The following is a 20,519-nucleotide window of genomic DNA, read 5'->3' on the forward strand; positions in this document are numbered from 1 at the left end:
CTGTGGTGGCTGATATGATGCCAGAATATGTGCTGTGGGGCCTCTCTCCTCTTCCTGGGTGCAGGGGTCAAAGTAACTCAATGGTGGCTTCTCCTGTGGTGGCTGATATGATGCCAGAATATGTGCTGTGGTGCCTCTCTCCTCTGTCTGGGTCCAAAGGCCTAAATCACTGAAAGAGGCCTTCTCCTGTGGTGTGTGATATGATGCCTGAATATGTGCTGTGGTGCCTCTCTCCTCTTCCTGGGTGCGGGGGTCAAAGTAACTCAATGGTGGCTTCTCCTGTGGTGGCTGATATGATGCCAGAATATGTGCTGTGGGGCCTCTCTCCTCTTCCTGGGTGCGGGGGTCAAAGTAACTCAATGGTGGCTTCTCCTGTGGTGGCTGATATGATGCCAGAATATGTGCTGTGGGGCCTCTCTCCTCTTCCTGGGTGCAGGGGTCAAAGTAACTCAATGGTGGCTTCTCCTGTGGTGGTTAGTATGATGCCAGAATATGTGCTGTGGGGCCTCTCTCCTCTTCCTGGGTGCAGGGGTCAAAGTAACTCAATGGTGGCTTCTCCTGTGGTGGCTGATATGATGCCAGAATATGTGCTGTGGTGCCTCTCTCCTCTTCCTGGGTGCGGGGGTCAAAGTAACTCAATGGTGGCTTCTCCTGTGGTGGCTGATATGATGCCAGAATATGTGCTGTGGGGCCTCTCTCCTCTTCCTGGGTGCAGGGGTCAAAGTAACTCAATGGTGGCTTCTCCTGTGCTGATTGATATAAAGCTGATGGTTGTGCCATCTGACATGGTTGCCAGGGTCTGATTCAATGGGGGCCTACTCCTGTGGTGGGTGATCTAAATGCCTGATTCTCTGCTGTGAAACCTCTCTCCTCCGTCTGGGTGTAGGGGTCAAAGTCTTTCAAAGTCGCCTTCTCCTGTGCTGATTGATATGAAGCTGATGGTTGTGCCATCTGACATGGTTGCCGGGGTCCCATTAAATTGGGGCCTACTCCTGTGGTGGGTGATCTAAATGCCTGATTCTCTGCTTTGAAACCTCTCTCCTCCGTCCGGGTGTAGGGGTCAAAGTCTGTCAAAGTCGCCTTCTCCTGTGCTGATTGATATAAAGCTTATGCTTGTGCCATCTGACATGGTTGCCGGGGTCTGATTCAATGGTGGCCTACTCCTGTGGTGGGTGATCTAAATGCCTGATTCTCTGCTGTGTAACCTCTCTCCTCCGTCTGGGTGTAGGGGTCAAAGTAACTAAATGGTGGCCTACTCCTGTGGTGGGTGATATGATGCCTGGTTCTCTGCTGTGGGACCTCTCTCCTTTGTCTGGGTGCTGTGGTCAAAATAATAGTAAGTGACCTTCTCCATTGGTGGGTGACTTGAAGCCTGATTCTGTGCTATGGGACCTCACTCCAATTAATATTGTTTAATTTTTATTTATTTTATGTTAACTCATCATTTCCCTATCTACATTTGTTTGCAGGGGATTTAACTACATTTTGCTGCCTTTTGCAGCCCTCTAGCCCTTTCCGGGTGTGTTTTACAGCCTTTTTAGTGCCCAAAAGTTCGGGTCCCCATTGACTTCTATGGGGTTCGGGTTCGGGATGAAGTTCGGGTCGAGTTCGGATCCCGAACCCGAACATTTTTCGAAAGTTCGGCCGAACTCGTCGAACCCGAACATCCAGGTGTTCGCTCAACTCTAGTCATCAATATTAAAAGAGACAACCCCTTTAAGTTTTACTAACTATCCTCATCTTTTCTTCTATAAAATCCTTACCAGTCAGAATAAAATGTGCTTTTACAATTCTATTCATGCTATATCAGTAAAATACAACTTGTTTGTGAATTCAGTGTAAATTACAGTCTTCAGATTAGGGCAGATGTTTCTGGGGTGGGTGGCAATAGCATAGTGGTATAGCATATTTACTATAAAGCAGTGGTGCCATGGATTTTGCCATACTGTGAAATTGTGCACAGCATATTATACTAGTGCATGACTACCGTACCTTACTATAGAGATTACAGTAAATCTAGAAGTACAGTTTCATAGTCTGTACTAAATCTGGAACAAGCTGTGCACATTTTCTCCCCCTGTTTCATCTGCAAGCCTCTCTATCTCTACTTCTTGATTGATAGAACCAGGTTCCTGGATAGTCATTTTTCCTGGTCTTGTCAATCCAGTAGAAGAGGGAGCGGCTTGTACTGGAAGCAGGTGGAGCAACTGTGCACAGAGCGACTTGGGCCCGCACTCTGTGCACTTAACTATTAATTTGCATATGGATTAAAAGCAATTTTTCTCCAGGATGAAGCAAAATATCACTAAGTGAAAGTTATGATTACATTCAGCTGTGCTCGCCCTACAAGCCATGGTGCCTGGTTTAACAGTGAATTTTCTGGTGATAGATTTCCTTTAAGCATGCCAAGTTTAAGATTTATTTTATGCCCAATTTTTCAGGTTGATTTTGGGGTCCTAAAAGAAAATAGTGTGGAAATTGTGGCAAAGATGTCACAGTGGGCTTCTTTGTAACACTCTCCCATTGGTGTAGCACCTGGGCAAACAGCCTGTCCTATCTCAGAATGGGAGCTGGATACTGCCTCAGATTTCTGGGTCTTCGTTGTCTACTGTACCTCACTAGTACTACTGTTTTTACACAAATTTACAGGTGTTCTATGTACTGTACAATATATTTGACTAACTTTATGTTTCCCAGTAACTATGCTTTTTGCACTTTTTCTCTAAGAAAGTCAATTCTTTTGAAGTGGTCAGGGCTCGAAGATTAATTTTTTTTAGCATATATTTAGTTTGTTCCTTAAGACAGCAAATGCCACATGTAAATACGGTACATATTCCTGGAAATGAGAATTGATAGAGAAAGGAATGATTCAGTAAAATAATATATTTCAAACCAGGTTATCACAAAGAGCAATAAATTACAATATGAGGCCTGTATAAAAGTGTCAAGTTCCTATAGTTTAGGGCTCTGGTTTTCATATGGTGGTATAATCGCCCTCATTTCATTTATAGATATTAATGCAACATTTCCATGCAGTATAGACTTTGACAAATGTGCTTGACGTAAAAGGTAGATGTAGTTTATTGTAAGACAATCCACATTGCATTTCTAGATAAAGATTCAATGGAGCAGACAATATAGAAATAATAAATTATACTTCTGTCAACCCAAATTCATCAGTCTGAGACATAACCAATGTATTTCAAATAACTTGAGAGATCATAAAAGGGTGACAAGGAAAAAGTTAACTAATTCCACCTCTCTGAACAAGAGTCATACATACCACTACACTACATTGTAGTTCTAGGAGTGTACTGAATGAGTGATGGAAAATACTTTCTCCCCACCATTTGTATTTTGCATAGGCCTCTGATGCTTGAATTTTGGGTTCTTCTGCTGTGGAATCAGAGACGTTTCCTTATAGGGGTTCTCTGGGAATTAAGAAAATGAAAATACTTAAAATACTTAAATATTACATTATTATAAATATATTCCCAAATACCTTACATTAGTTATAATGGCTCGTTTTGTCTTAAGAGAAATCATTAGGAGAAACAAAATGGCCACTGTCCTATTAGTACACACAAAACCTATCCTAATCACACAACAGGACAAATTACTTCACAACACTGAGGTAAAGAGCTGTCTCATACTCCTCTCTGCTCTACCTGTCAGGGATTATGATCTTGAATACAGATGATAAGATCTTTAGCTGAATCTCTGTTTGAATTGAGTTCATGAGCAGATGTGGCTAATGAGCAGCAGCACTTGTATGCAGTCTCCATTACCACAGTCTGTCCTGTCCAACCTTTCTGTACTTCATGTCTCCTCATGAACTCTATTTCCACAAATATTCTGCTAAATATCATATTAAACTGATTTGTGTTGATCACGAATATTCGAATTGCGAATTTTAATCACGAATATCGGCACTTCAAGAATTCGCGAATATTTAGAATATCTCAAAATATATTCGTAATCGCGAATATTAGATTTTTTTTAAAATACCAGTTCTTGCGAATTTTATGCGAATTTTCGCAATCAAGAAAATAATGCCTGGATATCATGAATTCGCGAACTCTCGAATATATGGCGAATATTCGCCCAAATATTCGCGAAATATTGCGAATTCGAATATTGCCCCTGCCGCTCATCACTATTCAGGATCATGACCCCTGACAATCACAGCAGAGAGGAGGATGAGGCAGCTTTTTACCTCAGTGTTGTGAAGTAACTTTTCCTCCTGTGTGATTAGGAAAGGTTTTGTGTGTACTAATAGGACAGTGGCCATTTTGTTTCTCCTAATCATTGTTCCCTAGACAAAAGGAGCCATTATAACTAACGAAAGGTATTTGGGAATATATTTATAATAAAGTAATATTTACGCATTTTCATTTTCTTAATTCCCGGAGAACTTTTAAAGTATATTCATATTCTAGACAAAGAATTGCTCAAGTTTGCATTGTCCTTAAGACCTTAAGGTGGCCATATTAGATAAACTTTGGTTGATGGTGGGACAGCTGTTGAACAAACAATTATCTGGTAAAGAATCATTTCACAGACAGTCACACACATTTTAGTCCATATTGGCCATTACAGTTCTCCCTATACAAGTTCAATTAAACCGGACGACACAACTCCCATACAAATTAACTGTGTGCCTGCAACACATGCGCAGTGCATAATAATAATAATAATTAATAATAATCTTTATATAGTGCCACCATGTTCCGCAGTGCTTTACAATTCAGAGGGTTCATGTGCAAAACAAAAGACATCACAAAATTACAGGCTGATACACAACTGATACACTAAGAGTGAGGGTCCTGCTCTCATAAACTATGAGGATGTAGGGGTGACACAAAAGGTAAAGTTGATTGTTATATGAAATGGTCCAGCCATCTTTGTACTAAAAGGAAAGATGCAGGCTGAGCTGTGTGAGATAGTGCTTTAAATGTGGGGATTACTGTCAGAAGATGGCATTCAGTTTTGAAGAATAAGTGTTGGGGGGTAAACATTAAGGAGTCTGTTTAGGGAACATTAAAAGCCTGCCCGAAGGATGTTTTTTTAAGGCATTTTTGAAGGTAAGGAGGTTGGGAATTAACTTGATTATCTGGGGCAGAGCATTCCAGAGAGTAGGTGCAGCTCGAGAAAAGTCTTGAAGATGGGAATAAGAGGTTTGAATTATGGAGGACGTTAATCTTAGATGGTTGGCAGAATGGAGAGCACAAGTAGAGTGTTAAACAGAAATAAGGGAGGAGATGTACTGAGATGCAGAACTGTGGAGAGCTTTGTGGGTGAGGAGTTTGAACTGTATTCTGTGGTGGATGGGCAACAGTGACGTGACAGGCACAGGCTAAAGGCATCAGTGTAGTGGGTGGACAGATAGATAAGCCTGGCTGCTGCATTTAGGACAGACTGAAGGGGGGAGATTTTAATGATAGGAAGACAGATTAGAAATGAGTTACAGTAGTCAAGATAGGATTGAATCAAAGCAACTACAGGAGTTTTGTCTGTTTCTACAGTGAGAAAATGGCAGATTCTGGAGATGCTCTTGCAGTGCAGACGACATGAGCATGCAAGTGAATAGGGAACAAAGGAAAGCTCTGAGTCAAACATAACCCCAGGACAGAAGGTGTGCTGCCCAGGGGTTATGATAGTACCACAGAATGAAATTGAAATATCAAGTTTAGGTGGGTTAGTAGTTGGGGAAAGACAATAAGTTCCGTTTTTGAGAGGTTCAGTTTCAGATAGAGAGAAGCCATGTTTACTGAGGAAGGACCTAGGACTGAGGAACCTCAACATCAAGAGGATGAGGAGAAGTAGAGCCAGCAAAATGATACACTAAAGGAGCTGCTAAAGAGATAGGAAGATAACCAAGAGAGCATGCTGCCCTTAAGGACATTTGAGTGGAGCATAGGGAGGAGGAGGTGGTGGCTGTATCAAATGCAGCAGAGAGATCCAGAAGAATCAATAGAGAGTAGTTACCATTTCTTTTTGATGTCAAGAGATCATTACAGACTTTGGTAAGGGCAGTTTAGAGATTGTAAGGGGTCAGGTATAGAGTTTGCAGAAAGCTTATTAAGCAAAAGTAGATGAGATGTCCCAGGAGTTTAGAGATGAGGGAAAGTTAGAAACAGGTCGGTAGTTAGCAGCACAGGACGGGTCAAGACGTTTGTTTGTTTTTTGTCGTGGGAATATAATAGAATGTTTGAAAGAGGACAAAAAGATACCATAAGAGAGAGGTTAAATGTTGTAGTGAAGTGAGTATTGACAGCCGAGAGAAAGACTGGAGAAGGTGTGAGGGAATAGGATCACTGCTGCAGTTCGTGGGTCAAGAAGAATTCTTCTTCCATTACAGGGTCGAAAGAGGAGAGAGAACACAAGGAAGTGTGGGAGGGAGGAGGATTGAAACTGGTTGGGGACTTGGAGATTAGTCCCTGCCGGATGTTACCAATTTTATTACTGAAGTAAGTGGCCAGGTCATTAAAACGGAGGTCAGTGATGGGCACATGGACTTTAGGGCTTAGAAGAGAGTAAAAATTATTAAAGAGTCATTTTGGGTTATTTGAGAGTGATGTGATGAGAGAGGTGAAATAGTGGCAATGTGGAGGGCCGAGTAGTAGGTTTTAAAGGGACACTGTCACCTGGATTTCACTTACCGAACTATTAACATCACCACATCAGTCTCCACGATTTATATTAATATATACTAGTATTTGTCTTTTCATTTGTCTAGAAAATAGCTTTTAATCATATGCTAATTACCTTGATAAAGAGCCCAAGGGGCTGTCCCTCCGGCCGTTGGAGCCCAGCCACGCCCATTATCTTGGAGCCCAGCACTGCCCCACTGCTAATTTATTCACTGCGTCATGTTTGTTTGTTGTGCCCGAAATCTTGCGCATTTCCGGGTTGAGCGAAGCGGGCGCATGCGCACTTCGTTCTGTGTGGCTGATGCCAGGAGACTGTGCGGGCGCTGACATGAGTATCCACGGCGCATGTGTGAGATTTCGGGTGCAACAAACACTTTACTCCGGTGATGAGCAGTGAATAAATTAGCAGTGGGGCGGTGCTGGGCTCCGAGATAATTGGCACGGCTGGGCTCCAGTGGCCGGAGGGACAGCCCCTTGGGCTCCTTATGGAGGTAATTAACATATGATTAAAATCTATTCTAGACAAATGAAAGACAAACGGCTGTAATACTAGTATATTTTAATGTAAATCTTAGAGACTGATGTGGTAATGTTATTAGCTCAGTAAGTGAAATCCAGGTGACAGTGTCCCTTTAAGCATACATTTATAATGAAGGAAATCTGCAGTTGTTTGTTATTTTCTCCATATGTTTTTTGCATATCTAGAGCTCCGCTGGAGAAAATTTGTTTACAGGTGTGTGCCAGGGTTGCCACGTTCTACGTCGGGAAGGTCAGACTGTAATTGGAGCTGCTGCATCCAAGGTGGTCTTTAGGAAATGGTTGTAATAATTAGCAGCAAGATCTGGACAGGAGAGGGAAGAGACTGTGGCAAGAGATAACTGTAGGGTGTCAATGAGTTGCTGGGAGTTAATGGTGTGTAGACTTCTGTATGTGTGAAAGGTAGGAATGTCATGAGAAGAGTGAAAGATCTTTATAGTGAAGGAAAGAAGTCTGGGGTCAGAAAGCAGGAAGGTGGAATTAATAAAGTCCGAGATTCAGCAGAGGTGGAAGAAGACTAGATCAAGCGTATTGCTGTCTTTGTGTGTGGCAGAGGAAGAAAGTTGTCAGAGGCTAAAAGAGGAGGTTATGGAAAGAAAGTGAGAGGCTGATGGGGAGATAGAATCATCAATGGGGATATTAAAATCATCCATAATAAGATTTGGTGACTCAGATGATAGGAATTGATTAAGCCAGGCAGCGCAGTGATCCAGATGGGGGGAACCTGAGGGGCGATAGACAACAGGGAATGGGCAGAAGAGTCTGATGGTGTGTGGACCTCAATTAAGGGGGATGTGAGAGAGGGTACAGGGGGAATGACCTGAAATGTGCACTGTGGAGAAAGTAGAATGCTTACTGCCACACTATGCCTGTCATCAGGTCTAGGGATATGGGAAAAGTGTAGACCACCATAAGAGCAGCAGGCTGTCCTACAGTTCAAGCCAAGTTTCTGTGAGGGCCAGCAAATACATTCTCCTTCACTTTCAAGTGACCATTCTGGAGATACATGTGGGTCCCAGAGGTGGACCACCACCTTACTGACATTGGTGGCATATTCGAGTGATATGCCACCAGAGTCTAAAATAAGAGAACAATCTCTTTAAGTTGGCTTAAACAGTAAGCAAGATGGTTTCCATTAGCAACAACCCTGGCCATCTTGGTAAAGCTTATAGGGATATTTTAATTACAAAACTGGAAAACTGTTGTATTCATTGGTGTCTGATTGCTGTGAATTACAAGAATGGAGGGGGGGAGGTCCTCTGTTTGAATGGAGTGGCAGTGGAGCATGCGCACTGCAACATCTTTCAAACTCTGTGGGACAGCCAAAGACAACTAAGAGCTGTACTCGGCTATGTCCGACAGCCGTATAGACAATAATAGAGCGGCAGGGAGCATGTTTGAATGTCACTCCATTTATATGTGTGGGACCCAGAATCACCGGTCTTGAGATCCCAGAGATCAGTCATCCATAGATCTAACTGTTATCCCTTGTCCAGTGGATACCCCTTTAAGGACAAAATAGCAGCCTTCAGTGGTCAAGCACATCACACATTTTTCACAGTAAAACAGCAGCCACTAGTGATCAGCTCTCAGAAAATCAATTTGTTCATGAAAGCAGATTGCCAACAGACCTCGACTCCATGCTGTCACCATGCACTGACTGTGACAGGCTTATGGGAGTATAAGGAATTTATTGACCAGTATGTCTTTCACACAACAGAAGATGCCATATTTTAATGGTATGTGCATGGCCATAACTAAGATCTGTGTGTGTTTTGGAGATGCCTAAAACATACAAGATATCTCTCTGTTTTCTACAAAGTGCAAAATCTCTCTGTAAAATAAATCTCTCTACCGTGACAGCAGGGGGGAAGCACTACGTTCCCGGTGAAGTAAATTGCTAGGAATAAAAATAGCAATGCAAGAAGAGACAATTCCTTCGCCACTCGATTTACGAAGTCTTACAACAGAGTCTTAAGCCTAAAATACAGAACTCAGCCATATCTAGAGAAGACAGGTTTGCATAGGTTGCTGACATATGCTGTATAAGATAACATACATGTTGCAATTCGACACCATGACCTTAGCGGATGGATTTTTGCCATCTCTGTCTGTCTCCATTCTCAAAGGTTCACTGTTACTTAAAGTGTCTAGGGAAGCACATGTGAAAACTGCTATTAGCAGCTGTAAAGTTTCTGCATTATTATGTGGGAGATCCTTTCTTCTATGCCTTTTATGATGAGCGTTTCATTGTAACATACCTTGCAATTAAAACACAGCAAAAAAAATGATGTTGAGCAATTATTTTTCTTATGATGTGTCAGGATGAGCTGCAGAGTCGGGAAATGAGGACACCTGGCGCAATCTACTGTGGGCTTTCTGCACTGCCTCTCTGGGGTTTGAAAGGCTTGGGATGCATTAAACATCAGTTCCAACTACAGAAAAAACCCTTCTAATTATACGCTTCAAGGTTATCTTTAAACACCCAGCTTTGTTGTTCTTTGGTCTTAGGGCAGGCGGCCTGCGGAGGTGGATAGCCTCTTCCAGACATGTATAAATACAATTTATCCCATATGATACCAGGGCTATGACAGCTCAGCAGAACTCCCATCCTACAGTCCACTGCAGTGCAATGAACTCTCTTCAAAACTTCTTTATCATACATCTTCCTAGTTTACCACAATGTTTTGCACATATTGAAAGTGTATTAACTCATTTTTGTACTATTTTCATTAGGACTCCTCATTTAGTTTAAAGAGGATTACCATTTTTATTAAATAAATATATGAAAAGTGTGACATGCATTTGTATTCAGCCCCTTGTACTCTGATACCCCTAAATAAAATCCAGTGTCACCAATTGCCTTCAGAAGTCACCTAATTATTAAATATAGTCCACCTGTGTGTAATTTATTGTCAGTATAACTATAGCTGTTCTGTGAAGGCGGTTTTCTAGTGAATATTAATGATCAAATAGCATTATGAAAACCAAGGAACACACCAGACAAGTCAGGGATAAAGTTGCCGAAAAGTGTAAACCAGGGTTAGGTTATAAAAAAATATCCCAAGCTCTGAACATCTCCTGAAGAACTGTTCAATCCATCAACTGAAAATGGAAGGAGTGGCACAACTGCAAACCTACCAAGACATGCCCATACATCTAAACTAACTGCACAGGCAAGGAGAGCATTAATTAGAGAAGCAGCCAAGAGGCCCATGATCACTCTGGAGGAACTGCAGAGATCCACAGCTCAGGTGGGAGAATCTGTCTACAGGACAACTAATAATTGTGTACTCCACAAATCTGGCCTTTGTGGAAGAGTGTTAGAAGAAAACAAGCAATAAGAAATCCAGTTTGCAGTTTGCCACAAGTCATGTAGGGGACACAGCAAACATGTGGAAGAAGGTGCTCTGGTCAGATGAGACCAAAGTTGAACCTTTTGGCCTAAATGTAAAACACTATGTGTGACAGAAAACTAACACTACACATGACCTTAAGCACACCATCCTCACCGTGAAACATGGTGGTGGCAGCATCATGCTGTAGGGATGCTTTCCTTCAGCAGGGACAGTGAGGCTGATCAGAGTTGATGGGAAGATGGATGGAGCTAAATAGAGGACAATCCTGGAGGAAAACCTGTTAGAGGCTGCAAGAGACTTGAGACTGGGGTGGAGGTTCACCTTCCAGCTGGACAACAACCCTAAACATACAGCCAGAGCTACAATGGAATGGTGTAGATCAAAATATATTCATGTGTTAGAATGGCCCAGTCAAAGTCCAGACCTAAATCTCATATAGAATCTGTGGCAAGACATGAAAATTGCTGGGGGACTTAATACAAATGCACTTCACACTTTCCAGATTTGTATTTATTAAAAATCTTGAAAACCTTGTATCATTTTCTTTCCACTTCACACATACTTGCTACTTTGTGTTGGTCTATCACACAAAATCCCAATAAAAAACATTTAAGTTTGTGTTTGTCATGTGAAAAAAACGTGGAAAAGGGGAATGCATACACTGTGCTGTTCTTTTTCTTATTCCTGCTTGAAGTTTATGGATATAGGTAAAATGGGGGGTAATTTTACAAGACAGCAATTTTACTCTGCACTCCAGAATTCTAGTTTCAAAAAGTCACAGAAATAATGTTTTATAGCTTTTTTGGCTTATTTGCTCAAAAATTGTGAGTTTTGGTTATTTTATGCTGTCTCTTTTGAAACGTAGTCATGATTTCTATGTTAAAGGGACCTTCCCATCAATTTAATAAAAAAACACATACTAAGAGCGCATATGTGAATATTCTATGTATTTTTTAATGGGCAGATGGTTTTCTGGATATACAGTATTTTTTTAGTCACTCTATGGGGGAGATTTAATATAATTTTAATTCCACAAAAGTAGCATTTAGAAGTTCCAAATTATGGTAACCCATTATATTTGCACCATCATTTTCAACTTTTAGCTCTTCTCACCACTTTTCGAAAGTGGTAAAAAAAATAGGCAGGGCTTAGCAGGAGGGGCAGCCACTAGCTGGCGAAGTTTGAAGTTTCTGTCGCACAAAGTGTAAGAGGTGCTATTAATTAAGAGGCATCTGCCTCTGAATAAATTAGGCACATCTAATTCCAGTGCACACTGGATCAAGACTGGTACTGAAAATGCCTGTCTTGATAAATCTCATCCCATGTATTCTGCTTCCTGTCCTGGTTCTTTCACTTCCTCCTTTGTTTAGACTTATAGCACAGCATATAGCCTTAGAAACATAGAAACATAGAATGTGTCGGCAGATAAGAACCATTTGGCCCATCTAGTCTGCCCAATAGCCTTGCTTGACTTTCTCAGTTGGACTATTCGCTGAGGCAGAGAGAAGGGGGATGAGTGACTCAATTAGACCATCACACTGATAAGTGTTCATCTGTGGACATCTTTATCTAGGCCTATTAAGAGAACAATGGAGATGTTATGTTATTTCAATTCTACACCTACTATTATACTAGCAGATTACATCTTTCCCTTACAGCAGGAGTAAAATGACAGTGGATTACCTGTCAATATATGATTTTTAGTTCTCTGTGTAAACTGCTACAAGAGGACAATATCTTGTATTTCAATGGTATAGTACTGCCAAAATAAAAAAGAAAAATAACCAAAAATTATTATAAAATGTTTTCTATTAATATTGAGTTAAAAAAAGCCTGCACTGATAGAACTGTCCTATTAATGAGATCTAGTGCCAGATTTCAGAAATCTCTAGACATATTTAAAGATCTGACAAACTTATCAAAGAACAATGTTAGATAAATTTGGCTCAAGTAAGGCTAATATCGCACTTGCAGAAGAAAATTCTGGCAGGCTGTTCCAGTAGATATAGAGTTCTCCATATCATTGGGGTCTGGCATTGAGGGGTACTACCACCTTACCGCCGGACCCCATTGACTATAATGGGATCTGGCAGCGATACGGCCGCTACATGGCAAATATGCAGAGAATCGGAGAGAGAAAAAACGCTGTAACAGCGGTTTTCGTCCGGCCATTCCCAGCATTGTCTGCTGTACCTGCAAGCTGAAACACCCTAGGTGTGAAACAGCAACAGAGATTCAAACAAAACTGACTACAAAAATTGCACTCTTGATAAACACCCCAAGTGTTTTTCTACAGTGAAATCTTAGATATCTAAAGATTTCTTAGTTTTTACATGTTATACATAATCAGATCATTTATTACAATGGAAATTGCGCTTTCATTTCATATGATGTTTTTTCAGGTAAATGAACGCTTAAAAGTGTAAAATAAAAAGGAAAAAAATCTATAGTAAATTTAAAAGTTGTGTTAGGCCCTCTTCACATATGAATTTGGCCTGGCTTTTTTTGGGCTAAAAATATGCCCTATAAATGACAGATTTTTGCATGTGTTTTTTATGGTGTTTTTAAAATGCTGGTTTTATCTTCAGAAATGTTTGAAGTGTTTTTTTTTCAGATGTTTCTTCCCTATGTAGAAGGGGATGAAAAAATCCTTCAAAGGCTACATGCACACGACCGTGCCCTTTTTTGTGGTCCGCAAACCGCGGATCCGCAAAAAACGGAAGCCGCCCGTGTGCCTTCCGCAATTTGCAGAACGGGCGGCCCATTGTACAAATGCCTATTATTGTCCGCAAAAAGGACAAGAATAGGACATGTTCTATTTTTTTGCAGGGCCACGGAATAGTGCAACGGATGCGGACAGCACATGGAGTGCTGTCAGCATCTTTTGCGGCCCCATTGAAGTGAATTGGTCCCCACGCGAGCCGCAAAAACTTTTTGCGGCTCGGATGCGGACTCGAACAACGGTCGCTGCATGAGGCCAAAAAGACATCATTGTTTTATCATGCTGTATTTTAACCACTTGCCGACCACCCGTTGACTATATACATCTAGACGGTCGGCATATATCTCTGCACAAATGTTTTAAAATGTCCGGGCAGAGATCACATCCGCACACTAATCATGCAGCTGCGTGAACGGGAGCCCTGGTGTGTACACGGCGCCCAATGAGATCAGTAAACGGCAATTACGCTTCTTGCTCCAGTCCCAGCGATCATGTGATCGCCAGGAGTCTGTGGAGCTGGATGGGTCTAGACTGACTGTATTCTATACTGCAGGGATCAGCAACCTCCGGCACTCCAGATGTTCTGAAACTACAACTCCCTGAATGCTCCATTCACTTCTATGGCAGTTGTGAGAACAGCCGAGCATATTTGCATGCTGGGAGTTGTAGTTTCACAGCAGTTGGACTGCCGAAGGTTGCTAATCCCTGCTATACTGACTCTCTCCTCCCTATGAGCAGGGTGGAAAACAGCCCCACCTAGCAACGGGTTGCTACAGCCTGTTAACTCCTTCCTGCCCATTACACAGGAAAACGCTTAGATACGTGAAATGCACATTTTTAACTCTTTGGTAGCATACATATGGGAAATGCACATAAAACTCTTTAGCGGGGGACCACCGTCTTAACAGTAGGACAGTCCCTTTTGTAAATGTAGGGGAAATTCTTTACAGGAATATTTTTTTCGGCAATTCTATTTTTGTCACGCACTGTCAGAAACATGGGCATGCTATGAATATTGTCAGAAGATAAAATGAAATGACTTGAATATCTTATCTCAATCCTTTGTGATGTCTTATTCCACTTTCCGCTCTATGGCTTTCTCCTCGTATAATCTATGGAGCACAGCAACTACATAAGCTGCTATTCCCTCTGACAACAATCATGCTTTAACCCCAAATGTCTGGCCTAGTTGCCCATAGCAACTAATTCGATTCTACCTTTCATTTTTCATTGGAAAACAAAAGGATCAATCTGATTGGTTGCTATGGGCAACTAAGTCAGTTTTCCTTTGCATCAGGATTGGTAAATCTCCCTTCGATGATACTAGTGATGTTTATTTTTTTATTATATATATTTATGTTTAATATGGGGAAAGGAGGTGATTTGAATTCTTATTTTTTTATATTTTTAAAAAAGGTTTTTACTTTTTTTTTTTTTACAGACTTGAACATGCAATCATCTGATCGCTTTTCCCATAGACTTCAATAAATTACCATTGCAGTCCATGGGAGATCTGCTATGTTCCTATGTGGCATTGCTCCTTTGGAACATTGCTATGGCAGGCCTCCAATCCCTCAATCTTGGTGCAAGGGAGTCTTTCGGGCCTTGGGAGCATAGCGCTCCTGGGAAAAGACCTCTTTAGATTCCGTGGTCGTATATGAGGGTCTTAAAGTCTGTGCACGACTTCGCTGTTCATGGACTTTGCCTCCTGGTGTTTGCTGTGTAAAATCTTTAAAGAACCAATATCCAGCGTACATGCACAGGGGATGTCTGTAAGGGGTTAATAGAACTTGCATATGCATATGATATATTGCAAGCAATATGGCTGCACTTCCTGCTGTCAAAGAAATAGTGTAAGCTCAAAAAATATTTACTAATATGTAGTATTTTTTTATTTGGAGTGAAAATCCTGGTTAAGGAATGTCATAACAAGCGATTCCGTAATATACTGTTACGATTGGATTTGATTTAGAAATAATTGTTATTCCAATAGTTCCTCTGCATTCATCTCATCACAGTCAACCCCTGATCTCTGCTGGTCTACCTACTGAGATCTCTAACGCAAAGCTGATGATGATTTGTCCATTTTAGAGGCCACAATGTACAGTTGTACACTATGGCCTCTGCAGGGGAATTCTATTTTTATAGACTACATACAGTTTAGTTTTTTTTTTTTTTTTTTTACTGCATCCTGCAAATATCATACAAGTGTCCATCACACTTTTCTGTTCATATTTCTGGAAATATGTTGCAAACTGTTATGCTATGTGGTTTAGGTGCATCCTTTGTTAAATGGTTTATCCCATGATTAATGTAAAAAACAAAAGTTAAAGCCCTGTACCTCACATGGATCCAGAGATCTCCCCATTCATTGCTCCAAATGCTCTGACAGCTCAGGGAGTGTGTCCTTTCTTAAGGTGTGTGTCCTTTCTAAAGCAGCTCAGGGGGTGTACGTATATGCATTCTGCTGCAGCTTTCTCCTTGCCACAGTTCAGGGAGCATGTCCTTTCTCAGGGGGTGTTCCTTTTCTGCTGCAGCTTTTTGCCTGTGGCAGCTGGGGGTGTATCTTTTCTGCTGCTTATCTCTCCCTGTAACTGTCACAGTTTCTAACAGAAGATAGGACTGGTGGCAGTTGAAGGATGGAAAAGAGCATGTGCGTCCAGCTCTACGATGCTACTGAGACTGGATGCAGAAATAAGGAAAGGAACAAACAGCAGGTGGCGCTATACACATATATTTGATTGTATAACTCAATGGCCATACAAAATATTATATTACAATCAATTACAAAAGTATTCAGATCCAGGAGATCGTTTGAAAACTGTGGAACCCTGTAATGCCTCTGTGAGGTTGCGATTCAAGCTGGACATTTGTTTGTTCGTAAATTACGGTGTAGGTTCTATTTTCTCTTTTTTCCAAACCATTTAATTCTAATTCATAGAACACTATTTACTAGTTATTTCACTCAATGAAAGTAATCTCATCAGGCTTTCTGTAATTACTGCTTTTTCCAGTGGCCAATTTGTGGTGTGATTTGTTGTCTTGTGGTCTTTATTGCCAAATGCATAATCTAATTTCACTTTAATGTCATCAGAATGTTTTCTTATTTATGAGAGCTGCTCTGTAAACCACCACCAGGCTTTGGAGATTACACAGAATATCTGAAAGAACAGATTATTAGAGATCCATGTTGATGACCTTATCTTTCTACGAGTGCTGCATTCTCTTCATTGTTTAGCTGCTTGCTGCCGGCATTGTAGTGGCAAGCAGTGTAATTACAGCTAATATGTCCCATTCACTTTAAATAGGAAGGGCCAGTTGTAGTTACACTCCATCCCGTTCAAATGAATGGGACAGAGGAGCTGTAATTACACTGCAATGCTCGCAGGAGCACTGCGTTCTCTTCGAACAGCACCCCCAGCATACAGTAAACAGCACCCCCGACTGCCAGCACCCCTGCCGATCCGATATTGATGCGTTTGTTTAGTAGCGTAAATCATGCCAATGGCATCCAAAGTCTTATCCGCTGTTCTACCTGCTGGTAAAAGCTAACAACAAAAAATCCAAACCCAAGTATTCTTGTCCAGTTATAATATCACCATCATCATCCTACTGAATGTGCTATATATTGTAAGCCCTCGCGGGTAGGGTCCTCCCCCCTCTGCATCAGTTTGTTGATAGTTTCATGTTTTTTCGTATTTGTATTTTTTATTTTAGTAGGTGTAACCCTCTCTTGATGTACAGTGCCATGAAATTAATGACGCTTTCAAATCAATCAAAATATTAGTCCTACATTGTGCTGGACAAATAACATGATATTTTAGTAGTTTGGACATTTTCATATGACACCAATTATGTTTATTTTTTGTTGTTTTTATTTTTAATATGATAAATTAGAAAAGGTATTTAAATTTTTATTATTTTTTGCTTTTTAATATCTCTAAAAAAGTTTATTTTACTGATTACTTTTTTTTTTTACTGTTACAGGACTTGAATCTGTAATTATTCAATCAATTGTACTATTCATAGCAATTTCTCTGCATTCATGTGAATAGAAACTGCACTGGCATTTTATTTCACCCTACCAGAGGTACTGTACGGTGTAATAGGTGCCATAAGGTGGCAAGCCTGGGGGCCTTCAGAATGGCCCTGGCTGCCATGACAACCGATTGGAACCCCACAAATTTGTCATGCAGGCCCAATTGGAGGACAAGGGGAGTCCACTCCCTCTGACTAACTGTTCAGATGTTGCAGTCATGGTTACAGGCCTAGGTACAAAAAGAGCATTAGAAAGATCTCTGTATAATCTTTTAATGTTTTTGCACATTGTAATTAGATCTCCCCCAAGGCGTCTTTATTCACAACTGATTGAGCCCAAGTCGGATAACTTGTCTTGTTACGGCAATCCACATATTGCCTTAATTTAAAAGGGTATTAAAAAGATGAGAGTAACACATGACTGCAGGGTCAGATTACACGGGGTTTGTTTGTCATCTGTAATCATGGTGACACACAGGTCTACAAAGGAACTCAAAAATACCTCTTGGATCAGCACATTCCTCAAACAGGAAAGTGCAAAAATGCTTGTACATGCCCTCATCCTCTCCCGCCTAGCGTACTGTAAGATCCTCCTCTGTGGCCTCCCATCTAGCACTCTAGCACCCCTCCAGTCTATACTCATCTCTGCTGCCCAGTTAATCCATCTCTCGCTCCCCCCCCCATCCCAGTACTCCTCTGCCTCTCCTCTCTGCCCATCCCTTCACTGGCTCACCGTTTCCCAGCAAATTCAGTTTAAAATATTAACAAATACATATAAGACCATCCATCACAGAGCTACAACCCCATACGTAATCTCCAATCCTCACATGACCACCTTCTCTGCTCTCCTCTTATCACCTCTTCCCACAATCGCCTCCAAGATTTCTTCTCTGCATCCCTTACACTCTGGAACTTTCTACCCCAATATATCAAACTCTCACCTACCATGGAAACCTTTAAAAGAAACCTGAAAACCCACCTCTTTAGATAAGCCTACAGCCTACAGTAACCCTGCTGCCACTATACTGCCGGATGACCAGCTTTATCCTCACCTACTGGATGCTTCCCCCATCCCTTATAAATTGTAAACCCTTCCGGGCAGGGTCCTCTCTCCTTCTGTACCAGTTTGTAACTTGTCTTGTTCGTGCTTATTGCAATGCTTTTGTATTATAAATGTACACTCCTTTTCATATGTATTGCACCATGGAATGAATAGTGCTTTAATAATAAATAATAATAGGAACTGTACATACAAATGATATTCATAACCAAGACTTTGTAAAAGTGCTTATTTATTTTGAAAATCGTTGCAGCAATTGAAAAATAAAATGGTTGGTATGCAAAACTTTCCATAGTGAAATCTATTTAGATCTGAGAAAATGAAATTATGAATTACATAACTTTATAATCACAGTAAAGTTCCTCTACCTGAAAAAAAGTTAGTATACTGCAACTTTAAGCATGTCTGTGGTCATAAGACTCCTGAGGCACTCCCTACATCCTTCTGTTTGACAGCAGATGTTTCATTACTCCTGTTATTTCATTTGTTTATCGCCATGTTTAAATACATGGAATAAATCTAATCCATGGCACAAATATTTATATAGACTACTCTTTTTTGCATTGATCAGACGAGTAGACAAGCTGCGGATCCCTAATGGTTGGCTTTGTCATTTGGCTCCTGAAATAATACGGCAGCTGTCTCCTGACACGGAGGAGGATAAACTTCCATTCTCAAAGCACTCTGATGTATTTGCACTTGGGTAAGTAGAATTAATAAAATATTTTAGTGTAGTGGGAGAATGCATAATAGAAAACAACAATAATTCCAAGGAATGTTACATTACAAACAAAGGATCTTGGTTCATTTAACTGAGCATATACAGTGCCACCTCCCTTATTTGGTGTTTTTCTTGTTTCGTTGCATTACAATCTGGAATTTAAATGTGTGTTAATTTAGAGTTTATAATGGACCTGACCAAATAGTCCAAACTCTTAGGCCCCTTTCACATGGGCGAGTTTTCCGCGCGGGTGCAATGCGTGAGGTGAACGCATTGCACCCGCACTGAATCCAGACCAATTAATTTCTATGGGGCTGCGCACATGAGCGGTGATTTTCACGAATCGCTTGTGCGTTGCATGAAAATCTCAGCATGCTCTATATTGTACGTTTTTCACGCAACGCAGGCCCCTTAGAAGTGAATGGGGCTGCATGAAAATCACAAGCATCCGCAAGCAAGTGCGGATGCTGTGCGATTTTCACGCATGGTTTCTAGGTGACGATCAGGATGGGGACCCGATCATTATTATTTTCCCTTATAACATGGTTATAAGGGAAAATAATAGCATTCCTAATACAGAATGCTAAGTAAATTAGGGATTGAGGGGTTAAAAAAAATATATAATAATTAAACTCATCTCATCCACTTGTTCGCACAGCCCGGCTTGTCTTCTTTCTTCTTCTTTGATGACCTGGGAGAAAAGGACCTTTGGTGACGTCACTGCGCTCATCACATGGTCCATCACCATGGTGATGGACCATGTGATGGATCATGTGACGGACCATGTGATGAGCGCAGTGACGTCACCAAAGGTCCTTTTCTCCCAGGTCCTCAAAGAAGAAGAAAGAAGACAAGCCGGACTGTGCGAACAAGTGGATGAGGTGAGTTTAATTTTTTTAATTTATTTTTTAACCCCTCCATCCCTAATTTACTTAGCATTCTGTATTAAGAATGCTATTATTTTCCCTTATAACCATGTTTTTAGGGAAAATAATAAAATCTACAGAATACCTAACCCAAACCCAAACTTCAGTGAAGAAGTCCGGATTTGGGTCTGGGTACCACATTCAGTTTTTCTCACGCGCGTGCAAAATACATTGCACTCACGTGGAAAAAACTGAAGAACGCAACGCAATCGCATACAAAACTCACCCCACTTGCAGGCAAAATCGCACGATTTTCCCTCCACATACCCGCATCCTATCTGGCCCTCACACGCGACGCCCGTGTGAAAGAGGGCTTTGAGTGGAATAGGAAAAAATACCTTGTTTGAAATATAAATAATAACTGAAATTTTGTCAGAAATCTATATTCACCACCTTTGCTAGGAAACCCTTAAATAGGGTCTGGTCCAACCACTTAACTTCCAAAGTCACATAATTAGCTGAATAAGGTCAGCACCAGTCTCCTCCGAGGTCAGGCAGGGGAC

General features: G+C 41.1%; 1 protein-coding gene across 1 annotated transcript in view; it reads left to right on the forward strand.

Moving 5' to 3' along the window:
- Positions 1–20,519, forward strand: part of KSR2 (kinase suppressor of ras 2) — a 564,921-nt gene that overhangs the window by 528,314 nt on the left and 16,088 nt on the right. Inside the window, exon 17 of the mRNA XM_040416034.1 lies at positions 18,941–19,072. Coding sequence (XP_040271968.1) covers positions 18,941–19,072 — 132 coding nt within the window. The remainder of the gene's footprint in view (positions 1–18,940; positions 19,073–20,519) is intronic.

Source organism: Bufo bufo, chromosome 2, assembly GCF_905171765.1.
Source record: "Bufo bufo chromosome 2, aBufBuf1.1, whole genome shotgun sequence".
In the NCBI taxonomy this organism is placed as follows: domain Eukaryota; kingdom Metazoa; phylum Chordata; class Amphibia; order Anura; family Bufonidae; genus Bufo; species Bufo bufo.